General features: G+C 55.4%; 2 protein-coding genes across 3 annotated transcripts in view; both read right to left on the bottom strand.

Moving 5' to 3' along the window:
• On the bottom strand, positions 1-3,523 carry CHRNA10 (cholinergic receptor nicotinic alpha 10 subunit; the record flags this gene model as incomplete). The annotated part of the gene is made up of 5 exons (XM_079540760.1): positions 1-458; positions 529-1,061; positions 1,591-1,745; positions 2,706-2,851; positions 3,457-3,523. The coding sequence occupies 5 exons, from the start codon at positions 3,521-3,523 to the stop codon at positions 1-3; spliced, it is 1,359 nt and encodes a 452-aa protein (XP_079396886.1).
• A 2,267-nt stretch (positions 3,524-5,790) lies between these two features.
• The window catches only part of NUP98 (nucleoporin 98 and 96 precursor), a gene marked incomplete at both ends in the record, with an annotated part of 36,256 nt that continues 15,743 nt past the window's right edge, over positions 5,791-26,303 (bottom strand). The window contains 17 exons of one of the 2 annotated variants that reach the window (XM_079543709.1): positions 5,791-6,008; positions 7,013-7,124; positions 7,919-8,073; positions 9,166-9,407; positions 10,587-10,808; positions 11,563-11,705; positions 12,360-12,503; positions 13,245-13,402; positions 14,433-14,702; positions 14,956-15,185; positions 16,418-16,838; positions 18,152-18,305; positions 19,167-19,343; positions 23,231-23,395; positions 24,307-24,484; positions 24,758-24,896; positions 25,576-25,689. In XM_079543709.1, coding sequence (XP_079399835.1) covers positions 5,791-6,008; positions 7,013-7,124; positions 7,919-8,073; positions 9,166-9,407; positions 10,587-10,808; positions 11,563-11,705; positions 12,360-12,503; positions 13,245-13,402; positions 14,433-14,702; positions 14,956-15,185; positions 16,418-16,838; positions 18,152-18,305; positions 19,167-19,343; positions 23,231-23,395; positions 24,307-24,484; positions 24,758-24,896; positions 25,576-25,689 — 3,242 coding nt within the window. Of the gene's footprint in view, positions 6,009-7,012; positions 7,125-7,918; positions 8,074-9,165; positions 9,408-10,586; positions 10,809-11,562; positions 11,706-12,359; positions 12,504-13,244; positions 13,403-14,432; positions 14,703-14,955; positions 15,186-16,417; positions 16,839-18,151; positions 18,306-19,166; positions 19,344-23,212; positions 23,396-24,306; positions 24,485-24,757; positions 24,897-25,575; positions 25,690-26,303 lie in introns of those variants that run through there. The other variant, XM_079543710.1, reaches the window with a different exon arrangement.

Here is a 26,303-nt window from a genome sequence, read left to right as displayed (position 1 = left end):
TCAGGCGGCGTTGCCGATCACCAGCACGCTCATGAGGAAGACCATGAGGAAGAAGACCCACATGAAGAAGCGGTCCATCACCTTGGCCACCTTCTTCCACTCGGCGGCGTGGCGCTGGGCGGTGCGGTGCCGTCGGAAGACGCCGGCGATGTACCCCACGCTGCTGAGCACCGCGCGGTGGTGGCAGAGGCAGCGGCTGTGGGGGCACAGCCCCGGCTCCGCGCCCTCTCCGGGGGGGTCCCTCGGCCCCGTCCCCCCCGTCCCCTCTCTCTGGGGGCGGCCGCAGCTCTCGCCCACCTCGCAGACGCAGAGGGCGCGCGCCAAGTGGTGCAGGATGAGGCGACGTGCCCAGGGTGGCACCGGGCGGGCGCCCGGCCCGCAGTGGTGGACGTTCATGATGAAGATGGTCAGAGAGGTGGAGGCGGTGATCATGGTCATGGTGGCGATGTAGTACTTCCCTATGGGGCAAGAGGGGCGATGAGGGGTGCGGGTCTCGGCGCCGGGCGCCGTCGCCCTCCCCTGGCTCACCGATGAGCGGCACGCTCTCCGAGGGCGGCATGCTCTCCGCCACCAGCAGCTGGAACACGGTGAGAGCCAGCAGCACCGTCACCCCCAGAGACACCTTCTCCCCGGAGTCGGCGGGCAGGTAGAATCCCAGCGGTGCCAGGAAGGAGATCATGATGCAGGGCAGCAGCAGGTTGAAGATGTAGAAGGAGGCGCGGCGGCGGAGCAGCAGCGTGTAGGTGACGTCGGGGTAGGGCTCCGAGCAGCAGCCGTAGGTGACCACGTTGCGCGTGGCCGGCATGCCCAGCACCTCCCACTCCACGTTCTCCACAAAGTCGGTCAGGTCGCCCGTGTCCAGGCGGTTGCGGAGGTCGATCTGGTTCCCGTTGTAGGTCCAGGAGCCGAAGGTGAGGTGGCACTGCTGCCCGTCGAAGGGGAAGTAGGAGACGTCCACCTTGCAGGAGCTCTTGGTGATGGCGGGAGCGTCCCACATGATGTGACCGTCGGAGCGCAGCACCACGTTGGTCTCCATGGAGCCACCGAAACGCTCGTTGGCGCTGGGCGGGGGGAGCCAGGGGGATTGGGGGGGGGGGGCCACCGTGACCTCAACCCCGCTGGGGCAAGGGGCTGCGGGCTGGCACCAGTGTGCACCTCCGTGCCATGTCCCCACGTCACGTCACATACCCACCATGTCCCCATGCCATGTTCCCACCACGTCCCCACGTCACATCTCCGTGCCATGTCCCCGTGCTCCTATGCCGTGTCACGTCCCCAACCTGGGACATCTCCCCACCGTGTCTCCATGCCATGTCCCCATGCCACAGCCCCACCACGTCCCCATGCCACGTCCCCAGCATGTCCCCATGCCGCATGCCACTGCATCCCCGTGCTACATCACTGCGCCGTGTCCCCTCCACATCCCCCTACAACACCCCATGCTGACCCAACCACGTCCCTTGTGTTGTCCCCATGCTGTTCCCCCTGCACAGGTGACAGCTCCCCAGCCTCCCTGCACCAGGACCGCTGGTTTCATCCCACCCTGCACTGCCCCCCTGCGTTCCCCTGGTTGGGGTGAGCACGACCCACTTGTTGTAGAGGACGATGTCGGGCCTCCAGACGTAGCTGCTGGGGATGCGGATGCTGTCGATGCCACCGTAGGCGTCTTTATCCCAGGCCAGGTGGGCGTCCAGCCAGGCCTGGCGGACCCACAGGTAGGAGGTGAGCACCTGGTTCCGCTCATCCTGCAGGGGCACAGGGTGGGCAACAGCCCCGGCGGCACCGCGGCTCCATGGGGTGAGCCCAGCGTGGCCATAGGGTCTCCAGGGGGTGGTGCTGGGGGTTATGGGTTTGAGCTGGTCTGAGGGGATCCGAGCCGGTTTGGAGGAGCTTGGGATGGAATCTGGGTGGCTTCTCAGGGTTCTGAGCTGGTTTGGGGGGATGCTGGGCTGGTTTCAGAAGGTCTGAGCTGATGTGAAGGGTTTGGGGCTGTTTCAGGGACATCTGAGATGGTTTTGAGAGGTTGGGGATATTTAAGGGGCATCCGAGCTGGTTTTGAGGACTTGGTGCTGATGTGGAGGCGGATCTGGACTGGTGTTCAGGAGATTGAATTGTTTTGTGATAGGAGCAGAGGGAATGGTTTCAAGCTACGGCAGGGGAGATTCAGGCTGGACATGAGGAAGTATTACTTTTCAGAAAGGGTGGTCAGGCACTGCAATGGATGCCCAGGGAGGTGGTGGAGTCACCGAGCCTGGGGGTGTTCAAGGAAAGGCTGGATGTTGTGTTGAGGGACATGGTTTAGTGGGAGCTGTTGGGAATAGGTGAACGGTTGGACTGGATGAGCTTTGAGGTCTTTTCCAACCTTGGTGATTCTATGATTCTATGATTTGTGGGGAACTGGACTGGTTTTATGGGGTCTGAACTGGTGCTGAGAGGTCTGAGTTGATGCTGAGGGTCTGGAGGTGGTTTGGGGTGGGATCTGGGCTGATTTTGAGGGGTTTGAGGGACCTGTGCTGGTTTCCAGGGGAGCTCTGAGTTGATTTCCAGGGTCTTGGGGGCATCTGGGCTGCTTGTGGGAGAGTTGAAGCGTTTTGGGGAGGATGTGAAGAGGTGTTGAGGGGGATAGGAGCTGATTTTGAAGGTCCAAGGCAGTCTGGGGCAGCTGGAGGAGCCTGTGTGTGCTTGAGGGGGGGCTCAGCGCTCACCATGTCGATGATCTGGGACAGGGTGACCTGCAGGGTGACATTGAGCGCCCGCTCCGTGTCCTCGGCGGGCCGCAGGGCGCTGGAGTAGTTGGCGAAGAGGTCGTGGAACAGCTTGTGGGCAAGGCGGCCCTGCGCAGCCCCACAGCCTGCGGGACCACGGCGGTGGGGGCACCGGGACCCCCATGGATGGGACCCCACGGGAGCCACCGCATCCCTGCTCCGGGTCCATCCGTCCCAGCCCAAGGTCACGCTGTCTGTCTCGAGCGGCGCCACCCAGGATTGCGTTCCTCTCTTGTTTCTCTCTCTCCCGTTATTTCTGCTATTCCTATCATCTCCCGCCGTTTCTATCAATCCCATCCTTTCTGCTGCGCCCGCTATTTCTACTAACCCCGCTGTTGCCACTTCTCCCCATCGTTGTCCTCCACCCAACCCAGCAGAGGGACGCGTCCCGACCCCAGAACGGAGGCGGAGGTTTCTGAGCCCCCAGCCCCAGTTTGGAACCCCCCAGGGCAGAGGATCGGCGTCGGCCGCGCGTCGCTGCATGTTTGATGAGTGGGATTGCAGTGGGATTGCGTTTCGCTGGCATTGGCGCAGCATTGGAGCCGGGGCGGGATGGGGCCGGGGGTTCGGGGCAGAACCTCCCCACGGGGGTTTGCATTCACCCCTATAGGCTGTTCAACGGGGGCCCTGCGGGCGACGTCCCCTCCAGGTTGTCACCCTCTGTCCCTCCTGCCCCGAGCCCTGCGCTTACCTGGGGCCAGGACGGTGCCGGCGAGGCTGAGCGCCAGCAGGCAGGCGGGCAGCGGAACGCTCCCCATGGCAGTGGGGCCCTCAGGGCTCGGGCGCAGGGGACATCGCCGGCGTCACCTGCATGGCATCTCCTGGAGCTGGGAGGGGTTGGGGCGGCCTTTAAGAGCTCGGTGCAGGGTGACGTCAGGGGGGGATGGCAGCGGCCTCCAGGCGAGGGACGTCCAAAGGGCTCTGCTGGGGGCAACGGGGAAGGGGATGGCGGTGGAGCCGTGAGCGGGGGCCGATCCGAGGGCAGCCGCTGCTCTCGGCAGTCCTGGATGCTGTCTGTGGGTCTGTGCTGCTGCTGAGCCCCTCCAGGGGGATTGGTGCTGGGCAGCTGGAGACCTGCCTCCGTAAAAGAGCCTGGGGACGGGTCCTCTGCTGCCCACAGCGGTGGTGGTGGAGAGGTGGAGAGAGGTGCTGGTGGTGGATGAGAGTGGTGGAGGAGATGGAGGTGATGGAAGCAATGGGTGGGGGTAGAGGAGGCGACGGAGGGGATGGATGGAGGCATTGAGGGCGGTGGAAGCAATGGATGGAGGCGGATGAGGTGGTGGAGGTGATGGAAGTGACAGATGGAGGCAGATGAGGTGATGGAGGTGGATGAGGTGGTGGTGATGGATAGAAGCGATGGATGGAGGCGGAGGAGGCGATGGAGGTTGATGGGATGCTGGAGGTGATGCAGGAGCTGGAGGTGCTGGAGGAGGAGATGCTGCAGGTGGCATTGGGCAGAGCTGGGGGCAGAGAGCAGGACAGGGATGGCTGTTCCTATTTGGCTGCTGAGAACCAAACAGAATAAAGCGGATCCATTGGGAGGGACCTGCAGAGACGAGGGGTCCGACCAACCTCAGGGCTCACCAAAGGTCACCGTGCTGCTGGGGGCATCGCCTGAGCACCTCTCCCCCATCCTGTGGCGCCACAGCAGGCGCCCAGCAGCCCCCGATCGGTTTTAAGGCCGGAGGTTTTGTTTCCAGGCAGTGAATTATTCATCCCAGGACGGCAGCTGGGCTCCTGGAGAGGCAATTAGGGTAATGGAAGGCAGCGTGACCCGGCTCGGCGTGGGCAGGTGTCACATTCAGCTCTGCCCCACGGCCACCGCAACCCCGGTGCTGCAGGAGGGGGGCAGCCCCAGGGGCCCCTCGGTGCCATTCCAGCACTTGGTGCCCATGGAAAAGCCCTGCAGCAGCACTGCGCTCCTCCCAGCCCCCTTTGCTGAAGGCCCAAGGTCCCCCCAGGCCCCCCCTCCTGTAGTTGTGGGTCCTTTTGCTTCCCCCCCCCCCCCCCCCCCCCCCCCCCCCCCCCCCCCCCCCCCCCCCCATGCCCCCAATTGCAGCCCTGCAGTCTGGTGAAAAAGCAAAGCCAACGGTGGGAAACCTTGTATTTCTATAAACATTTTATTTCTCGGTTTCAAAAGGACAGGAAAATAATCACGTCTTTATAATTTCTCCATAAAAACCTTTACAACCCCCAGGTGCTCAGGGACCATCAGAGCGGGCAGGAGCTGCTGGCAGCACCTTTGCCTTTTTTTATTTTTCCATCCAAAAATAGTTTGTTTGTTCGTTTGTTCTCAACACACGGAGCAGGGAGCACCAACGGCAGCTGCTCCCCACGGCGGGGCGGCACGGAGCATCCAGAGCAGCACGGAGCATCCAGAGCAGCACGGAGCATCCAGAGCAGCACGGAGCATCCAGAGCAGCGGCGGTGCAGGACTGGGTGCCCTCAGGGTGCAGAGCTGAAGGCAGCTGGGTGCTGCAGCCCTGCGGCACGGCCTGAGGCGCACGCAGAGCTGGGCTCCGGGTTGGGGAGGCAGGCGGCCCTCGTGGTGTTTTGGGGACGGGGCAGAGAGCAGAAGGGGCCGCGTGGCTCCCAGTGGAGGAAATCCACACCCAAGTCGGGTTCTTCTCCCCTGCCCCCCACCCGCAGAACAGCACAGCCCCACCTGGTGCTGCTGGCTTAACGCCGTGCTCCCAGTGACAGGAAGCCGAGGCCAGCTGCCCCCACACAGCACCCCGTGCTGCCGATGGAGCAAAGCGGAGCCGCCAGGACACGAAGCCCCTCGGCGCCCGCGCACAGCACAGTCTCACCTGGTTGCACAAAGAGGCATTTTATTGATTCTAAGAAAGAGGCTGTGAAGTCCAAACGCCGACAGGCGAGGTCCAAACGGATCCATCGCTTCCCCAGCTCGGCGTTAAGCCACGTCTCAAAGCTGCCCACAGCTCCACGGATAAAAAGCGCGCAGCTCCGGCCCGGGAGCGGGGCGAGGAAACACGCAGAGTCCAGAGGAGCCGGGATCGGGCCCTCAGTGCGTGACCACCGTCAGCTCCCGCAGGTAGGACTGCGTGAGGCCCCGCAGCTCCTCCAGGGCGTAATCCTCAGGCATGGGCAGGCGGCCCACGTGGGGGGCCAGCAGGCGGAGGGGCACGAGGTGCAGCTCAGGGCTGCCGTCAGCCAGCGGCTCCGGGCTGTGCTGCAGGCTGAGAACCACGCGCAGCAGGTTGGCGATGCGTTTGGCCATGTCTGGGGAGAGAGGAGAGCAACGGGGTCACAGCTTAGCACCCACCCAGCCATCAGGACTTCATCCCTCCGGAGGCAGGGTGCCACGGTCAGAGGGGTTTGCCCACACTGCGGAAGGGAACCTGCGTGTGAGCAGGGCGCTGCATTTCATCAGGGGGCTGCAGAGCCTCCCTGCAATGACAGGCTGAGGGAGCTGGGCTTGTTCAGCATGGAGGTGACCTCAGTGCCTGAAGGGAGCCTGCAGACAGGAGGGGAGGCAGCTCTGTGAAAGGGGAGATGGCAGCAGGACAAGGGGAAATGGTTTGGAGTTGAGGGAGGGCAGCTGGAGGTTGGATGTCAGGGGGAAGTTGTTTAGAGAGAGAGTGGTGAGGTGCTGGAACAGCTGCCCAGAGAGGCTGTGATGCCCCGTCCATCCCTGGAGGTGTTGGAGGCCAGGTTGGATGGGGCCCTGGGCAGCCTGGGCTGCTGTGAGATGGGGAGGTTGGTGGCCCTGCATTGGTGGGGGGTTGGAGCTCCGTGATCCTTGAGGTCCCTTCCAACCCAACCATTCTGTGATGCTGTGATTCTGCAAGCAGCCATGAGCTCACAGCCTGCTCAGGAATGCACTCCAACAACTCAATACGGATTCTTGAGCCAAGGTGCCTGGCTGGGTGTGTAAACCTACAGCCTGCTGTGGGTCTTTGCTCCCATCTGTGTTTCTATTAGCATTGCCCCAACCCGGTGCTGCACTCAGCCCTGGGAACCTCACAGGTTCTCCCATGCCCACTTTTGGAGCCTCCCATGTCCCCCTGGATGCCATCCCCCCCTTCTACTGCATCACAGCCCCACTCAGCTGGCTGCCATCAGCAAACTGCCTGTGCCACTGCTAGCAGTGCTGAAGAGCATCAGCCCCACAACGGACCTCTAGGGCACAGCAGCAGCACTTGGCACACAGAGCCTCTGAGCACCACCCAAGCATCCTTCCCCCCATCACATCACCCTCCGTGCTCCTCCCACTGCCCCCAGACCTGACTGAGCCAGGCGGTCCTTGGCATTGTGGCACTGGATCTGCTCGATCCTGTTGCATAGCGACGTCACTTTGGTGTGCAAGCGCTCCAGCTCGTATGTGGAACAATCCAGCTGGAAGCAAAGGAGAGCAGACATGGCTGAGAGCCACCCAGATCCTCCTGCAGGGATCACCCCAACCACCAGGCCCCACCTGTGCTACCAAATGCACCTGAGAACCTGAGATGAGCACCTGAAGGGCCATAGGAGAATCCTGGAACTGAATTAAACAGGACTGGGCTCGTTCAGCCTGGAGAAAAGCAGGCTGTGGGTTGACCTCAGTGCAGCCTGCAGTGCCTCAAGGGAGCCTGCAGACAGGAGGGGAGGCAGCTCTGTGAAAGGGGAGATGGCAGCAGGACAAGGGGAAATGGTTTGGAGTTGAGGGAGGGCAGCTGGAGGTTGGATGTCAGGGGGAAGTTCCTTAGAGAGAGAGTGGTGAGGTGCTGGAACAGCTGCCCAGAGAGGCTGTGATGCCCCATCCATCCCTGGAGGTGTTGGAGGCCAGGTTGGATGGGGCCCTGGGCAGCCTGGGCTGCTGTGAGATGAGGAGGTTGGTGGCCCTGCATTGGTGGGGGGTTGGAGCTTCGTGATCCTTGAGCTCCCTTCCAGCCCAACCATTCTGTGATGCTGTGACATGCAGGCTCCTCGCTGAGCACCTCCCTCTGCTCCTCCTCTTTCACTAAGCTCCCACGTGCTGCAGGGCAGAGCACACCTTGTCTGACATTGCCTACCAGCTCTGTACTTTCAGAGGTGCTCACATCTGCAGGACACACACCAGCCTCAGCACAGTGTAAGGTTATTCTAAAAATGAGGCTCTGTCTCAACTGCAGGAAACCCCACAGGAAGAAAACCCCTCATCTCAGTGTTACCTGCTGAATCCTATCCACCATCTCAATGACACGGATGTAGTCCAGGTAGACCAGCCCTGCCAGCTCCCAGTCCTGGATGAGTGCGCTGCGCTCCGGAGGGGAGAGATCTTCCAGGAAGCCTTTCAGGTATTTGTAGTTCTCGTTAATAATGGCATCTAAGGAGAACAAATATAAGCAGTTAAGCCAACGGGTTCCTTGTACACGTGCTGCTAAAGGAAACCCCTCTGTGATGTGCCTGCAGTTTTACAGTTCAGCCGTGGCTGGCAGCGTTCCCTTGATTTGTGACATGCAGAGCCTGAGGTCACCCAACACCACAACCTCCCCAGAACCACAACTCCCACAGCTCAGTGCTGGTCCCCAAGGAACTCTGGCACCCAAAGGTGGGTGTGCAGAGGGCCGAGCATCACTCTTCTCACACATGGTGGTGAAGAACCACTGCCCCAGGGACCAAATGAGCTACTCTAGAACAGCCAGCCGTCCTGAATTCACCTCCCTGCCAGGAACAGTGCTGCCCCTGCACAGCTGTGACACCACAAACACAGAACAGTTTGGGTTGGAAGGGAGCTCAAGGATCACGAAGCTCCAACCCCCCACCAATGCAGGGCCACCAACCTCCCCATCTCACAGCAGCCCAGGCTGCCCAGGGCCCCATCCAACCTGGCCTCCAACACCTCCAGGGATGGACGGGGCATCACAGCCTCTCTGGGCAGCTGTTCCAGCACCTCACCACTCTCTCTCTAAGGAACTTCCCCCTGACATCCAACCTCCAGCTGCCCTCCCTCAACTCCAAACCATTTCCCCTTGTCCTGCTGCCATCTCCCCTTTCACAGAGCTGACTCCCCTCCTGTCTGCAGGCTCCCTTGAGGCACTGCAGGCTGCACTGAGGTCACCCCGCAGCTTCTCTTCTCCATGCTGAACAAGCCCAGCTCCCTCAGCCTGTCTTTGTAGGGAGGTGCTGCAGCCCTCTGCTCATCTCTGTGGCTCCTCTGCACCCTCTCCAACAGCTCCCTGTCTTTCTTGTCCTGAGGGCTCCAGCCCTGGACGCAGTGCTGCAGATGGGGCCTCACGAGGGCAGAGCAGAGGGGGACGATCACCTCCCTGTCCCTGCTGGCCGCCCCCTGCTGCTGGAGCCCAGGATCCCGTTTGCTTTCCGAGCAGCAGCAGCACTGCTGCCTCCATCACCTCTGTTCCCATCACATTCCTGCGCACTGCTCCAAACAGAATAGGATAAACGGTTCCCGGCTCACCTGATGCGAGGTGCCGCACAACCAACTTGTGGCACTGGTTCCAGTGCCCGGCCTTGAACAGGAACAGGGCTTCTTTATGCTTGTCGCCCTCCATCCGGGCTCGAACAGCCTTTGCTTCGTGGATCCACTCGGCAGGGACGCAGAGGCGCTGTGTCAGGAAGGTTTCCTTGGCCCACGACTCGGGGCTGTCGCACAGAGCGCAGTGCCGGCCCAGCAGCTCCCGCACGGCCTTCTCACGCAGGCTGCAGGGAGCAGAGGACAGGATGCCGTTCCATCACAGCGCATCTCAGCACGCTGGGCTCGAAGGATCTCACGGAGCCCAGCCCCACCGCAGCCGTGTGCCCTCGGCTCAGGGTCCTGCTGCCCACCCACGGCCTCGGGCTCCTTCAGGATAGGAGCCAGGGCTCCGGGCAGCAGCTGGGTGAAGGTTTCCCCTCCCGACCCTCCCTCCTTCAGCTTACAGCCATCCTCCCCCTCTGACAAGCTGCCCTCAGGCACTGGGAGGAATCACAGCATCAGGAGCTGGGCTTCCACAGCAGGCACTGCGCCGTGCTGTTGGCTGCAACAGAGGCACAGCTCTGCACGGCCAGCCCTCCGCTTCAGCAGCCTTCAACAGGACTGAGAGGAACTCTAACACCAGCACAGCCTGAACACTACTGAGGTGTCACTGACGCTCTGCTACGCCTTCAGCACTGCAGCTGAAAATGATTTCAACGTGACTCACAGCCCTCAAGTCAGATATGGGCTTTCACTGAAGCTTTGGGTTGGAAAAACAACGCCGAGATGTAATAACTGCACCTGTGAGCACTAACAGCAAGAGGCACCCTTGCGATAACAATGGTGCTGGTTACAATTTTATGATAACTCTCTTCTCCATGCTCAACGAGCCCAGCTCCCTCAGCCTGTCTTTGCAGGGAGGTGCTGCAGCCCTCTGCTCATCTCTGTGGCTCCTCTGGACCCTCTCCAACAGCTCCCTGTCTTTCTTGTCCTGGGGTCCCCAGCCCTGGATGCAGTGCTGCAGATGGAGCCTCACAAGAGCAGAGCAGGGGGGCAAATACAACTTACAACAAAAGCAAACCCCTGTTTCAGCAGGGATCCCATCACACACACTTCTACCTCTTCCCTTTGGATCTGACCAGGGACACAATTCTGCACTAATGCTGCTCTCAGGCCAGGTTCTGCAGTGCAGTAAGCTTCACGAGCTGCAGCACATGAGCCACCTCAGCCACTCTGGTTCCTACGTTTGACAGTTCAGCAGTCATTACAGCACTGTGTGACACCTAACGAGGGACCTGAAGCTCCCACACACTGCTCTGCACGCAGTGACACTGCAGCTCCAGCACAACCAGCAGCTGCGACAGCCATGCTCTACAGATCAGAGACTGGTTGATATTTTTGCCTTGAGGATGACGCTCACTTACTGGGTATCAGGCTCGTGCAGCACCACAAACACAGCCCACTCCCACAGGCCTTCGCTCTCCAGCTGGGCAGCATAGCTGGCATTCAGCACGCCCTGCCCCTGCCTGCACAAGTGGCTGTAATTGAGGGCACGCAGCACCTCCCACAGGTGCCAGCTGAGGCGATAGTCCATGGGGTCACACGTGATGCTCCTGGGATCCAGCAGCTGGTCCAGATCGTAGTGCCTGGAGGAAACAACGCGTGCCACATTAACAGCTAATGGTGCAGGCATCACAGAAGCAGGAATCAGCGCCGTTTGGTTCCCCTCCTTCCCCCACCTCCAGCTGTTCCATAGAGCAAGCTCCATTCTTGGTTTTCTGTCTGCCTTTTTAAAGAAGGAACGACTGGGAATGGTTTTAAAGAGAGACAGGGGAGGTTTGGGTTGGATGTGAGGAGGAAGTTTCTGAGCCAGAGGGTGGCGAGGCACTGGCACAGGTTGCCCAAGGAGGCTGTGGATGCCCCATCCCTGCAGGCATTCAAGGCCAGGCTGGATGTGGCTCTGGGCAGCCTGGGCTGCTGGTTGGCGACCTGCACACAGCAGGGCTTGGAGCTGGATGAGCACTGTGCTCCTTTGCAGCCCAGGCCGTTCTGTCATTCTATGAACTGCTCAAGTGTTTTGCTCCTCCTTCGAGTCTGCACCCAGACTGCCACAGCCCTCAGGTGTCCCTGTGCTCCCTCTGCAGGCTGCTCTGTGCCTTCAGAGAAAGCAAGATTACAGCAGGAAGCACTGAGAAAACAACAAAATCGCATTTCTAAGCTCATGTTTAACCACCTACAGACAGCAGCACCACACGCTGTAATGCCATGCTGGCAAGGCAGACTTTTCACCACTTTAAGTGAGTGCAGCGAATAGCAAAGTTAATTACACACATCTCATTTGGGAGGTCACTGCCTTACCAAGGCTGTTCTAAACCACGTTGGAACCATTCCCCCACTCACCTGTCGCTGTACAGCTTTAACAAATGGAAACAGACATCTCTGAGAGGTCTTCCTGCATTATCATCTTCCTCAATCACACAACCAGAGCCTTCCAGGTAAGGAGGCAGGGGGCAGCAGGCGTATTTCTCAGACTCTGATGTGGTCTAAACAAATTGTTTTGTGGGTGAGTTTACAGACAGCACACCTTACCCTGCATACAACGCTCACACTACTGACTGCTGCAGCATTAAACCTCTCGTTAGGAGGGCAGACCTGAGGCTGTGCTTGGGCAATCCTTAGGGATTGCCAAGCTACCTTCAGTTAAATGATTTCATACTGTATTTTCTAGTTCACAGCAACACAGCTCGCATGACACACGCAGACACACACAGTCTGCAGGAGCTGGGGATGCAGCACAGCAGTGGCTTGGCGAGGAGCATTTCAGCAGACAGCTGAGCATGAATCAGCACAGCAGGAAAGCTGAGCAGCCACCACAAATGGCCTCTGTGCTGGTGGCCACCGCCCACCTCCCTGCATCTGTCTCACTGTAAGCAGGTGGGAGCTGAGCTTGAAACAAGTCACTGACACAGCAAGAAGAAGAGGAGGGCCCGTGCTTCTCAGGAAAGTCACCTGGAGGCTCAACCTCAGTGATTTACTTCCACTCCACAGAGGGAAAAGGGAGATCCACTCCAATGTAAGCTGCTGCACAAATGCATCCCCAGCACCAGGGGCTGCTCACAACACTCAGCTCCACGCAGCACCAGTCCACAGCTCCAGCCAGGACCAGGAAAGCCTCTCAGCCAGGCACGCTGACCTACCTGAAACGCTGCCTCGTACATGGCAAGTGCCTGGGAGATGGAAGCTGTTGGAGGCAGGAGGTACCAGAGGTGGACGGCCATGCAGCGCTTCCAGTCCAGCTGTGAGCACACATTGATGCTGGTTCTCTCAGACAACTGCCACACCTGGAGGATCACACAAGTCGCACACAGGTTGGTGCATGGGGGACAAGAGGCAGCACACAACACAGTAAGTCCATTAGTAAAACAAACAGAAAACCCCAAAGGTCAGTTTGTGTTCATTTCTGCCATGTATCATGCTGGGATTGACCACCAAAATGTTAATGACTGCTGTCAGGAGGCAGAGCCAAATCAAGGAGCCATCTGGAGTACTTTGGGGCCCCAGTACAAGAAGGAAAGGGAGCTGTGGGAGAGGGTCCAGAGGAGCCACAAAGGTGAGCAGGGGCTGCAGCACCTCCCTACAAAGACAGGCTGAGGGAGCTGGGCTTGTTCAGCATGGAGAAGAGAAGCTGCGGGGTGACCTCAGTGCAGCCTGCAGTGCCTGAAGGGAGCCTGCAGACAGGAGGGGAGGCAGCTCTGTGAAAGGGGAGATGGCAGCAGGACAAGGGGAAATGGTTTGGAGTTGAGGGAGGGCAGCTGGAGGTTGGATGTCAGGGGGAAGTTGTTTAGAGAGAGAGTGGTGAGGTGCTGGAACAGCTGCCCAGAGAGGCTGTGATGCCCCGTCCATCCCTGGAGGTGTTGGAGGCCAGGTTGGATGGGGCCCTGGGCAGCCTGGGCTGCTGTGAGATGGGGAGGTTGGTGGCCCTGCATTGGTGGGGGGTTGGAGCTTCGTGATCCTTGAGCTCCCTTCCACCCAAGCCATTCTATGGTCTGTGACTGAAGGACAAAACAATCACAACAACATACAGGCTTCCCAGCCAGCAGAGCGAAGATGCGCAGGCGCTCCTCTGGGATGAAGCAGTCTGCCTGCAGCCTGTGCCAGTCCACCAGCTGCATGGTGAGCAGGTCCCGTGTGGGGTGGCTGCCCACCAGCTGGGAGAGGAGCAGGGCAAGCCGGTGGTTGCCTGGAAGAAGAGACAGCAGCACGTTAGGAAACACACTGACAGCTGAGCCACATCTGTTGCCTGTTTGTGAACCACAAAACCTTTTTGCTCAGCTTACAGCTGCTCAACTATCTGGTTCCTTATGAACTACATATCAAATAAAATGGGACTGGTGGAATACAAAGGAATCAGAAGGACTGACCTCCCAAATAAGGTCAAATGAATGGAGAAGTTTGAAGACTTGAGGGGACATAAAGGGTCAGGATGAAAGTAGGCATTAAGGTCTAAAAATAAGCTTTTAAATCAAATGTAAGCAGCTTCAAAGAAGCTGAATTCTTGGAAAGGGGAGATGGCAGCAGGACAAGGGGAAATGGCTTGAAGTTGAGGGAGGGCAGCTGGAGGTTGGATGTCAGGGGGAAGTTGTTTAGAGAGAGAGTGGTGAGGGGCTGGAACAGCTGCCCAGAGAGGCTGTGATGCCCCGTCCATCCCTGGAGGTGTTGGAGGCCAGGTTGGATGGGGCCCTGGGCAGCCTGGGCTGCTGTGAGATGGGGAGGTTGGTGGCCCTGCATTGGTGGGGGGTTGGAGCTTCATGATCCTTGAGCTCCCTTCCAATCCAGCCATTCTGTGATTTTAAGCTCAATTAAAAATACTGAAGAGGATACTATTCAGAGGACATCCTATGCAAAAAGAACGTTTCCAATGCAAAACAGCATCACTTCCTACCTCTAGAAGAACTGACAGTAAAGCAGTGTAAATATGACTGCACTTGCTCTGTTGCTGGAGATGCTTGAGGCTGTGGATGGGACCCTGGGCAGATCTGGGGGGAACCTGCCCAGATTTGGGGCTTTGAGGGTCCTTCCAACCCAACCATGCTGTGGACTCTACGCTTGTACGAGCAGCAAGCAGACAAGGCAGACTGTGCCTTAATCCATCTCCCACCTTCAGCACCAGAATGCCCAGTTACTCACCACGAGCTCTCAGTGCCAAATTTCTCTTTATGTCTCTCCCCCCTACCTCCTCCCTTCGAGAACAAGGAATGCGAGCATCTTACCTGCCTGCTGCGCCAGCCTGCAGGCCTCTCCAATCCTCCTCCCTGTGAGGCAGCTGAACACAGCCTCCACACGGTTGTGGTGTTGGGTCAAAGCAACCTCCTCATCAATCCGTGCTGCTGCAGTCTCCGACAGCCAGCGAGAGAAAGCCCTCCTGCGCTCCAGGGCCAGCACGTACTCGCTGGGCTCCTCCAGGCTGGCCTCCAGCTCCTTCAGGTTCCCCCAGATGGCTTCACACAAAGTCCACGTCAAGCACCAGTGCTTCACAACAGCTGCCAGTACAGAATTAAGCCAGTCAGGAGGGTAAAACCAAGAGAACGTTTAGAGAAGCCTCCTAAGGCTGTCAAAGCGTAATCTTACAGGATATCCTACTGCTGCACCTCAGTCAGCCACCAAATGCTACCAACCACCTTCGTGCTTTCAGCAAGAACGTGGAGGCGCAGCCACTTTGCTTTATTCACACTCAAATAACCTGGGCTGGATAGTTCTCCAGATCCTCTGTAAATACAAGCACTCTCTACTCACTCTCCATCACAGCAGGATCCTCAGATGCTGTTCGGACCCAGTCAGCGTAGTCATGAATAGCAGACACTCCTGGGTTGGGAGCCAGGAGAGGACACTGTTCGTCCATGTGGACAGTGCTGTGCTTCAGCTTTATCTCCAGAGGGATGAGATACAACTGCTTGTCTCTGTTCACCTTCCTTTGTTCCAAGTTCAGCTTCTCCACGTGAACCTTGAAAGGGGACTCTGGGAGTCTACGGTAAAAGAAGAAAGACAACAAACAGGTAAACAACACTGAGTTCTTTTCCATGTGAATAAACTCCTATTATGGAGCAGCTGCACCACACAGCTTGTCCTGGCTGTAACACGGCAGCAGACGTACGAGTGGAGATCAGTGACTGGGTATGCAGAATCTGGATACAGTCTGGGACTCAGAATTACACGTGGGCCAATCGATCTCACTGTGCCTCCAGCACACGAAAGGCAACAGCACACCTTACCACAACCCAGCACATTTGACAAGAGCACTGCAGTGGGCTGCCCAGGGAGGTGGTGGAGTCACAGAGCCTGGAGGAGTTCAAGGAACATCTGGATTTTGTGTTGAGGGACGTGGTGTAGTGAGAACCATTGGTGATGGGCGGATGGTTGGACTGCATGATCTTGAAGGTCTTTTCCAGCCTTGGTGATTCTGTGATTCATTCTGCTAACAAGTTAAATGTGCTGCAGATCAACTCAAGAAGCATTTTGGAAGTCCTGAATGGCACAACGGGCTGAATTCCAGTGAAGTTTGGGAATGGATTTGCACAGCCCAGAAACTTCTGATCCTGCTTAACGTACAACAGAACTGAGGTATGTGAGAATTCAGAAGTTAAGACGTTCCCAGGGATAAAGGGCAGCACTAAGCATCCTGATTCTAAGCATCCTGAACCACAGCTCTGGACTTTCCCACTTCAAACTTTCATTGGATGACAGTGTTAGAAAAGTGTTTAAAAAAAGCTACTCTTACTGCGATGCTCCATTTCTCTGACATACAGATTTTTGTCAGGTAGCAACCTGAAGGCTCTCCACTGTCTCCACAACAAGGGGAAATGGTTTGAAGTTGAGGGAGGGCAGCTGGAGGTTGGATGTCAGGGGGAAGTTGTTTAGAGAGAGAGTGGTGAGGGGCTGGAACAGCTGCCCAGAGAGGCTGTGATGCCCCGTCCATCCCTGGAGGTGTTGGAGGCCAGGTTGGATGGGGCCCTGGGCAGCCTGGGCTGCTGTGAGATGGGGAGGTTGGTGGCCCTGCATTGGTGGGGGGTTGGAGCTTCGTGATCCTTGAGCTCCCTTCCAACCCAAAGCACCCTATGATTCTATGATGGCTGGACAACCTTCTATCTCACACCTCAGAAAGGACCCTAAGCCAAACTCCAAAACGACACTGACTTCCATCTGGGACTCATTCAAACGTGAAGGGCACAGCAGAACCCTGAAGGCAAACAGTACTCACATCTTTGGAGCAACAGGAGCGGGCAGGAATCCATAGTCCGCAGCCTCACATGGGAGCTCCTCCGTCCCCCTCGACCCACTCAGCTGATCCCCACAGTTGACCAGAGTCCAGTTGGGCCCCCAGCCCACACGGAAGGCGCGTCCCATGAACAGCGCCGTGTCCATCAGCAGCTTCCCCTTCCCATAGGTGATGGAGCTCTCCAGAGGGACCAAGCCCTGCTGCCTGCGGACACCCACTGTCCTCATCTGCACCTCGGGGACCGACGGAGGGACGGCGAAGGCTGATGCTAACGGAGAGGATGCTGACCAGCAGGCAGGGGAAGGGGAGCTGCGAGACACCCTCGGCTCCTGGAGGTCATAAAGAGCAGTGCTGGGTGGTTGGAAAATGGTATCAGCAAACTTTGATTGCAGCAGCCCAGCGACTGGAGGGAAGAAGGGGGAAGAACAGTTAACCACACGTGCATTTGCCTTTCATCAGGAGGTTCTGATGTTCTGTTACTTATGGCCTCCTGCCTTGCATAGTGTGTGAGCAGGACTAGGGAAGCAATCCTGCTCACTACTCAGCACTGGGGAGGCCTCACCTCGAGTTCTGCGTTCAGTTTTGGGCACCTCAGTACAGAAAGGACATGGAGGTGCTGCAGCAGGTCCAAAGAAGGGCAACAAGGCTGGGGAAGGCTTGGAGAATGTGGCCTATGGGGAGAGACTGAAGGAACTGGGGCTGTTTGGTGTGGGGAAGAGGAGGCTGAGGGCAGACCTGATTGCTCTCTTCCAACAGCTGAAAGGGGATTGCAGCAGAGCAGGGCTGGTCTCTTCTCACTGGTGACGGGACGAGGGGAAACGGCCTCAAGTTGTGCCAGGGGAGGGTTAGGCTGGATGTCAGGAAACACTTGTGTACAGAAAGGGCTGTAAAGCACTGCAATGGGCTGCACAGGGAGGTGGTTGAGTCCCCATCCCTGGATGCGTTTAAAAACCCTTTGGATGTGGTGCTCAGGGCCATGAGTTAGCTGAGGGCTGTTGGTTAGGTTAGGATGGTTGGGTTGTGGTTGGATTTGATGATCTTTAAGGTCTTTTCCAACCTGAGCAATTCTATGGTTCTATGATTTCAGAGGTATTTCAGTCCTTCATAACCAGCCAGTGAAAATGCTCACCTCGATCTGCTGTGGCAACGCACAGCTACAAGCAATTGTTTGCAGTTTTGAGAGTCATGAAATCCACCACGCACAGAATGATTTGGTCCAAAGTAAAGAAGGTGGTACGACATGTAGCCTCACCCCAAAAATAGAGATTTTGAAAGTAATGACAACTTTAACTGATATAGTTAAACCATGAGGACAGGAACGTTTCAGAGGAAGCAGACACTGATGAACAGGATTGAAACTGTCCTCAATTTCAGGTCTGAGATTTCATTCAGGACGCAACTCCACGCTTAGGACATGCACTACTACTGGAATCACCACCCTGTGGGACACACACAGCACCACGGAGCAGCAGGGGAGCCTGCAGCACCACCATGGGAACGTGAGGCAGAGAAAACAGAAGCATGGAACGCAGCAGTGTGCAGTGAGGCCAGGAAGGAAGGCAGGAGCTGCAGCCTTGGGAGCTGGCTGTGGAGCTCGAGGGCAGGCCAAAGCCACAGCACACAGCTGCTCTGCCACGCACTCGGACAGTAACGGGGTTTTGCATACTGATGTTAGGACTGAACTCTTTCTTCATGCAGTGTGGTTTGCCACAGTACCTGAGCATCTCTTCTGCCCTTGGGATTTTGAGATAGGGAGCCTTGGAGAACAGATCTCCTGAGAAGTATCCATTTTTGTAGGTTGCTTCCCAGAGTGATGGTCCAGGATTAAATCCAGGTCGTCTTCATCAGCAAGCAAGGAAGCTTTCATAATCTAAAAGGGCAGAAGTCAAATCTGCATGTCAGCAATCATTCTGTTGGCAGCAGCCAGCTGATCTCATCTGCTCCCCTCCCAGTAAAGATCAATTCCACATACTGTGTACAACTAAACACACTCATACCACACTGCATGCCACAGTCCAGGAGGAACGAAAGCAAACTTCACAGTTATTGATAAACTTGTATAAACTGTTAGTTATACTGCCACAGTGCTTGGGAGGATGGGCACGAGGTCCTACAATAACCATGGGTTTTCAGATCTTAGCTCTGGCTACCACTGTTTGCCCAGAGAGGCTGTGATGCCCCATCCATCCCTGGAGGTGTTCAAGGCCAGGTTGGATGGGGCCCTGGGCTGCTCTGAAATGGGGAGGTTGGTCCTGCATGCAGCAGGGAGGTTGGAGCTCCATGATCCTGGGGTCCCTTCCAACCCAAGCCATTCTATGAACATTTCAGCTTAAGCAACACGACTGCATTTTCCTAGGTAGGAAACACAGGTAGAAGGCCACGAGCATTCAAGCTATTATCTTTTCACGCAAAAAACAAACAAGCCCAAAACAACACAAAATCCCACCTAAAAAACCAAACTATCAGCCAAAACAACAGGCCACAAGGTCAAACTCAGCTATCCCATTAACACGGCCGGCCCTAACCGGGTCAGAAGCAGCCCAGGTTAGGTATGAGCTCACCAATTCAGAGCTTTGAAATCGTTTTAAAGGTGCTTCGGTGTTTCTGCTTTAAGCTTTCCGGACCTCTGAAGATCCCCCACAAACACAGAGGCACACAGACAGGGAAGGCACACCGAGCATCACCAACAGGTGCCAAAGCTCCTCTCAGAGAGAAAAGCACGAGGCCTTACCTGCAAGACATGGGGGTTGATGCCCAGCGTCGACGCGATGTGAGCAGAAGCAGGCACTGCCTCCAGCTCCTCTGCCATGCTGTCCTGCACTGCAGGCTCCTGGGGAGGCTCCTGGGTGACGTCTGCCATGTCACTGTCCAGCTCCAGCACTCTGCCCACCTGCTCCACCTCGGGGCTCTGCGGATACAGGCACAGGGGTGGCATCAGACAACAACAGATTCCAACAGCTCGCTAAGAAAACGACCTTAATATCTTCAACAATCACCTGCACACGAAGCGGAGCACCGCCTTGCTCGTGTCAAGACTCCAATTTAAGTTTAGGGAGGAACACAGAACCCGTTCCCATTTTCTTCAGTGTTGCAACGTTAACAGTGCAAGTTAAAGTGAAGGAGAAGTCACAGCTTAGTTGTGTCCTCCTGCAGTTTACCACTTTGTGCCATTCAGTGCAGGAAGCTGCTCTTCAGCTTTCCATTTCCAGGCGACCAGAAAACAAAACAAGGTTTGTGCATCCCCTTCTCCCCCACAATGCTATCACACAGAGAAGCTTCCTGGGCCAGAGTTGAACCCGGGCCATTTCAGATGGCAGCAGCCAGCTCAGGAACAGGGATTGTGCAGCACTGGCTGCTGCTGCCCATGGTAGGTGATGAGCAACACCGTGATACCTGCTTTGTCTCCCCAGCTCTCCCACTGCATAACGTGAGGCCACGTTCCACAAACGGACACGATAACCTTCACGATCACACAATACTGGCTCACAGAGCACGTGTGCACATGTAGTTTTTTTTATTGTTGTTATAAGGCAGGACATGTCACTGGATTGGAGAATTGCACTGCCTATCTGTAGCTAAATTTCTCATGTCTGCTCCAGTCCAAGGCAGGATGAACTCAACGGATGGGTTTTCTGAAGGCACTCACGTGGTATCACCTCTGTGATGATGCTGAAGTGAGCTTTACAACCTCCAGCTGCTTACAAGAACTCAGCTTCACCTTCCAGGCAGGGCCAAGGAACCTTCAGCCAGTCCCAAAGATAAGCAGACGGCAGAACGGTGCTCCAGCAGTGCCATCACCTCCAGCCCAAAGCCCACCTGTGCTCTGAGCTGCCTCACACCCAACGTGGGATGTGACAGCAAGCTGCTCAGCTGCCTTCCAGCCTCACTACCAAAACAGTTTGATGGGACAAAACCCTTGGAGAGGGGCATCCACTGCTGGCAGAGTGCAGCTAATGGCTCAGCCAGAAAGCAGCACCTGGCCAACAGCAATCAGTGTGGGCCTAATTAGCTGAGCATCTTCCATGTTCCAACCCTCTGATGCTCCTGATGTGCTCTAAGCCAGGCTCCAGCTCTCATCCCAGGTCCCTGGATAGGGGTGTCCTGGGAAAGATGCATCTTTACAGCTGACTGCTTTCCAGATGCAGTGATGCACAAAGCAACATACAATGTGTAGAAAAGGCATGAATATGAGCAAGGAACCTGTGGCACATACCTCACTGGCAACCACACCAAGGAATTTAGAAGTATACTCCAGTGGGCTGCTACTGAGCTCATTAAAGCCAGCCAAGAAGTGCCACGAAACCATCAGATGAGGCAAAAATGAGCCTGTAAGGACAGCACTTAGAAGCAGATGGAAGCAGCAGGGAGCAGCGCCTGCAGTGTGCAGAATAGATTCACAACTCCAAACAGGAGTTTCACTACTGCCCTCGTTGTGCTTAAATACAGAAAGGTGACAGTGCAGCCACCTCCTGCAGACCTCGCAATACTAATAAAGTCATGAATACTCAAGTTAGGGAGAGAAGAAAAACCCAAATCCAGTTCCTGAAAGCTTCCCAAACTGCAGAGATGTGATCGTGATCTGAAAGCCAGCACGGCTTCTCCAAGGGCAGGCCGTGCCCAATCCATCTGGAGGCCTTCTGCAATGGCATTGGTGGGTAAAGTGAAGGGCAATGGATGCCATCCAGCTGCATGTATGCAAGGCCTTCGACATGGTCCCACACCACATCCCTATCTCTAAACAGGAGGTATGGATCAGAGGGTGGCTGTTTGGGGGATAAGGAGTTGGCCGGAAGGTCGGAGCTGAAGGGCTGCGGTCAATGGGAATGGCTTCAGAATGGGAGATCAAGGCCAGATGGAGGAGGAAACTCTTTACCTAGAGAGCAGCGAGGCTCTGACACTGAGCCCAGAGCTGTGGGGGCCCCAGCCCTGCAGATCAGGACTGGATGGGGCCCCAAACAGCCTGAGCTGCTGCTCGACTTAGTGGCTGTAAATCCTGTCCACAGCTGGGGGCTGAAACTGGATGATCCTTGAGGTCCCTTTCAACCCAAACCACTCCATGATTCTGTGAGTTTCAGCCAGAGCTGAGCTACAAGCACATTACAGATGTAACTTGCACATATCCCCATCCCTGCAGGCATTCAAGGCCAGGCTGGATGTGGCTCTGGGCAGCCTGGGCTGCTGGTTGGCAACCTGCACACAGCAGGGCTTGGAGCTGGATGAGCACCGTGCTCCTGTGCAACCCAGGCCATTTTATCTTTCTATGATCCCACAATGCAAGAGCTGGCTGTACTGAAAAGCATTTGTGTCACCTGCTGCCACGTGTCCAGGCCCCTACATCCTAAGGTGGCAGAGCTGCAAAGGCTCACGTGCTTCTACAGAAGTTGAGATTAAACCACAGACTGCGTAAGATAAAAAAAAAGCATCCCAGGTTGATTTGATGAGAATTCCTACCAGAGAAGTCATGAAATTATTCTTTTGTGCAAGCAGTGCCAAAACACAGCTTGCTGTTTCTCACCATGCAGTGAGCAGATCCTCATCCTCAATTACCCAAAGCCACTGGGCCAAGAGCCCAGCTCCAGGTGCTGCTAGAGAAGATGAGCGTTCAACCTATTTCACAGGACTGCCTCTGAAGCTGCTTTCATGTTTTGACTTCAGAGCCACAGAAATAGAAACTCCTCTGCTTCCCCACAGTACAGGGCATCAGGAGAACAGCACACACACCTTGACACAGGATCTGTGCCTCAGGGAGCTGCAAGCTTAAAGATCCGCTTTCACCCTGCAGTGACGTGCAGAGTTGATGTGCAGTCACAGATTACTGAAGGAGAAAACAAAACCAGCTTTGGCAGAGCCTGTCCAGCTGCTGGATACCTGTCCTGCTGCTCAGCCCTTCTGCCCTGATTGCTGAAGGCTGCTTTCTCCCCCACAACCAGCTCTGGAGAAATCTCCTGCTCTCTGCACTTGCATGCTGCTTTGTGAGAAGTGACTCCAAAAGAACCACAGCTCATTCACAAACACTTGCCCTCAGCACCTGGCACGAAGTGCACACATCCCATCCCATCAGTGCCACAATGCCTTCCAAATGGGATCTGTTTAACCGTGGGTGGAAAAAAAAGCAGACTAATTTAGCTTATCACATCTGGAAGATGCCAGTGTATGAGGTGCAGTGAGACCATGTGAAGGAAGTTAATGTTAGACCACAAGAGCTGAGCAGTAAAGCACAGAGTGCTGCCTTCGCTAGCACGCACGCATACACTGAAGGTGTATTACAAAGCTTCAGTGGCATCACATCTCATTTCAGTATATTTAAAAATACAGTGCATGATCGGCCTCAAAAAGTAGTTTTTAATAAAGATAGGGCACATTCTTTGAATATAAAAGCATACAGTCTCACTTACTAAATGAGGGTCAAGTCAAAGCAATGCACAAGGCCATTCTCGAGGCAGGCAGCACAAGGCATTATAATCATATAGAATGTAACCAGTACTAACAAAAACAAGCTTTTCTCCCATAGGTGGCAAATACACCAAGTTCAGTCTAGACCAGAATCAAGAAACAAGGCTTGAACGCCTTCCCAGCCCCCTACATTCCAGTATGAAGTGCCAAGTATCTCAAGGAAAAAGAACATGCAAACACTCATTGAGAGGTCAGAAGAGCTACTGAGTTTATCAGTTTGGATACTGCTTGGCTCTTCGGTTTCCAGGCTACTTCTCACTCGAGCAACCCCTCCCCAGGCACCAGATAATTCTTCACATTTCATTTTTTCCAATTCCCTTTTTGTCACTGTCCTCCTTCTACCTGAGCTGGAGGCGCTGGCTTGCCGTTTAAGGCGAGTTGCTGAGGTGGCAGATGCCCAGGAGGAGGCACTGGGGTGGTTTTTAACTTCTTTGCGTCCACTTTTAAAGGATGCTCTTCCTCTTCCTCGTCTGAATCTTGCAGGCCGTATTTGGAGAAGTGTGCCACCTGTGCAATGAGGACAAATGTGTCAAAGGGGGCGGCCAGCAGGGACAGGGAGGGGATCGTCCCCCTCTGCTCTGCCCTCGTGAAGCCCCATCTGCAGCACTGCATCCAGGGCTGCAGCCCCCAGCACAAGAAGAGGGTCCACAGGAGTGGGGTGGAGAGGGTCCAGAGGAGCCACAAAAATGATCAGGGGCTGCAGCACCTCCCTACAAAGACAGGCTGAGGGAGCTGGGCTTGTTCAGCATGGAGAAGAGAAGCTGCGGGGTGACCTCAGTGCAGCCTGCAGTGCCTCAAGGGAGCCTGCAGACAGGAGGGGAGTCAGCTCTTGGAAAGGGGAGATGGCAGCAGGACAAGGGGAAATGGATTGGAGTTGAGGGAGGGCAGCTGGAGGTTGGATGTCAGGGGGAAGTTCCTTAGAGAGAGAGTGGTGAGGTGCTGGAACAGCTGCCCAGAGAGGCTGTGATGCCCCGTCCATCCCTGGAGGTGTTGGAGGCCAGGTTGGATGGGGCCCTGGGCAGCCTGGGCTGCTGTGAGATGGGGAGGTTGGTGGCCCTGCATTGGTGGGGGGTTGGAGCTCCGTGATCCTTGAGCTCCCTTCCAACTCCAGGCATTCTGTGATGGGGTGTGTGAAACTTTGGGAGCAGAGTGCCCAGCATTATGGCCAAATGGTTCTGAAGAGCTCTGAGACTCCTCAGCCTCTCTGAGTACCACTGCCAGCACTCAGTCACCCTCTAAGTAAGGAAGCTCTTCCACTGAACGCCTTCAGCCAAAGAAGTTTGGGCCAGTTCAGTCAGCACAGTTTATGCTACAGGAAAGGACTTCACGTTTCAGCACAGTCTGAATTCAGGCCTCACAACTACTTCTCAGACTACTCCTGCTACTCCACACAGCCCACAGGAGAACAGGACCATTACCTTGAACACCCAGGATCCAGTCTCAGGGCGGTACTCCTTGAAGCGAGCGCCCTGCTTCCGAGACACAGACTCCAGCCTGCCCTCATAATTCATCTCTGCCAGCCGTTCTGGGCTTTTTATCAAGCCACGAGAAGTTTTATCCGTAGGCCAGACTCCATCCAGTGTAACTTCAGCTCGTCTGTTAGAGATGGACAAGAGCATAAGTGACAACAAGGGTTCACACAGGGCTATCAGAGCACACACACGAGATGAACACTGGGCCCCTTGTTCTACTTGCTGCACCTCAGAAGAGGTTTATAACCAAATTTCTGGTTAAGAACCTTGCAGGTACTCAGCAACTGCACGGTGCTGCAGCCTGAACCTCCACTGCAGATTTACATTGCCCAGCAGCTGCCTGCAAACAGTGCCAACACAATAAAAACAATCTTGCAGAGTGTGTGCACAGCATTACCTGTTGAGGCCTTCACCAATAGGTGGCTTTCTTTCATCATCTGGGTAGACAATAACCTCTTTCCTACGGATATGCACAATGTCATCCAGATTCAGGTTGGTCAGATTCACTTCTCCTTCAAAGAAAATCGATCCATAACCTGGAAAGCAAAACAAGCATAGCCAAGCATCACTAATTGCCCTTGATTACCTCCTGACACATAGCTCAAGTCTCTGCTGCACTTCTGTTCCCTCCTAGCTCTGCCACACCTCAGAACACAGCACAGCTGGCTCCTACTTCCCACTATGAAAATACTGAAGATGCCATCAACTTCACTGTCAACTCTTTGACAATATCAGTACAAAGAGCTTTCTGTGCCAACCACACCCTCAGTTTTATGGCACGTGGATGAAGTATTTTAAAGTAGTACATGCTATATAATTTTTTTAATTATTGTTTTTAAATAGAAGCAGTAAAGAACACAGCTCAGGCTGAAGGCTTTGTATTAGAGCCCAGCCAGCTCCAGTGCAGGCAGTAAGACTGACACAACAACCAGGTTTGCATTCTGCTCCTGCAAGTTCCTCTACCAATCTCTCTGCTCAAGGACAGCAGGCATCTTAAAGCTACTGCTATTTCTGTTTGTTTTCCCACTGCAGCTTTCAGCTCATCCACCAGCTGAGCAATGTCAGTGTGAAAGATCTCTCATTTCACTGCAAGCTGCTCACAACGCAGGGGTGCTGCTCAGCATTAAACTGAAGTATGGAACTCAGATTCAGACTCCACAGCTTTAAAAATCACCATTTCTAATGTAAACAAGGAGAAATGCTTTAGGTGCTCACCTTTACGGCCTATGGTGAAGTCAGTCACAATACATTCATTTTTGTCATTGGTGAACTTGGCCAGCTCCTCCATAGATGGGATGGTGTAATAGCCAGCTCTGGTTAGAACAATTCCTACAAGAGGAAGAACAAAGAACTGAGATGATGGCACTGCTGGCGACTCAGCTGTCCAGGCTTGTGGGAGAAATGGAACAATGGCTCTAAAACTGAGAATCAGTGCAACACAAGCAGAGAAATGCCTCAGTTCCCACTGCCTGCAGAGCCATGCAGGCTCCTCCGCCTCACAGCCCACCTTCAGCAGAGATCAGCAGCAGATCTACAGGAAAAAACAGAAAGCACGCACACACATGGCAACACTTGGCAGACATCCTTCCAGCACCTAATTTGGGAACTGCTAATTTGGCACCTGCCGACTAAGATGCAGCACATCTCATTTAGCACTCCCTGATGCTCATTCCAGCTGTTAATCTGTCCAACAACATTTAAAACCTGTGAGCCATCTGTAGCATTCTGCATTCACAATTTCTTGCTGCTGAAGCTTCTGAAAATGTTCGCTCTGAACGCAGCACCTCTTGGTTTTATAAGATGCCACGTATAAAATGAAAGGGTGAACAAGTCTTTTCAGCTTCTCCAGACCTTCACAAGTTTAACAAGCTAAGACAACCCTCCATCTCTCCACCCATGAAGCTGTAAAGCTGTAAACTTAAGTGGAAGTGACCCGAGGCCCC

Source organism: Tetrao urogallus, assembly GCF_951394365.1.
Source record: "Tetrao urogallus genome assembly, chromosome: 1".
In the NCBI taxonomy this organism is placed as follows: Eukaryota; Metazoa; Chordata; class Aves; order Galliformes; family Phasianidae; genus Tetrao; species Tetrao urogallus.
Note: the sequence above shows the minus strand (reverse complement) of the source record. Positions and strands in the feature narration are given on the sequence as shown.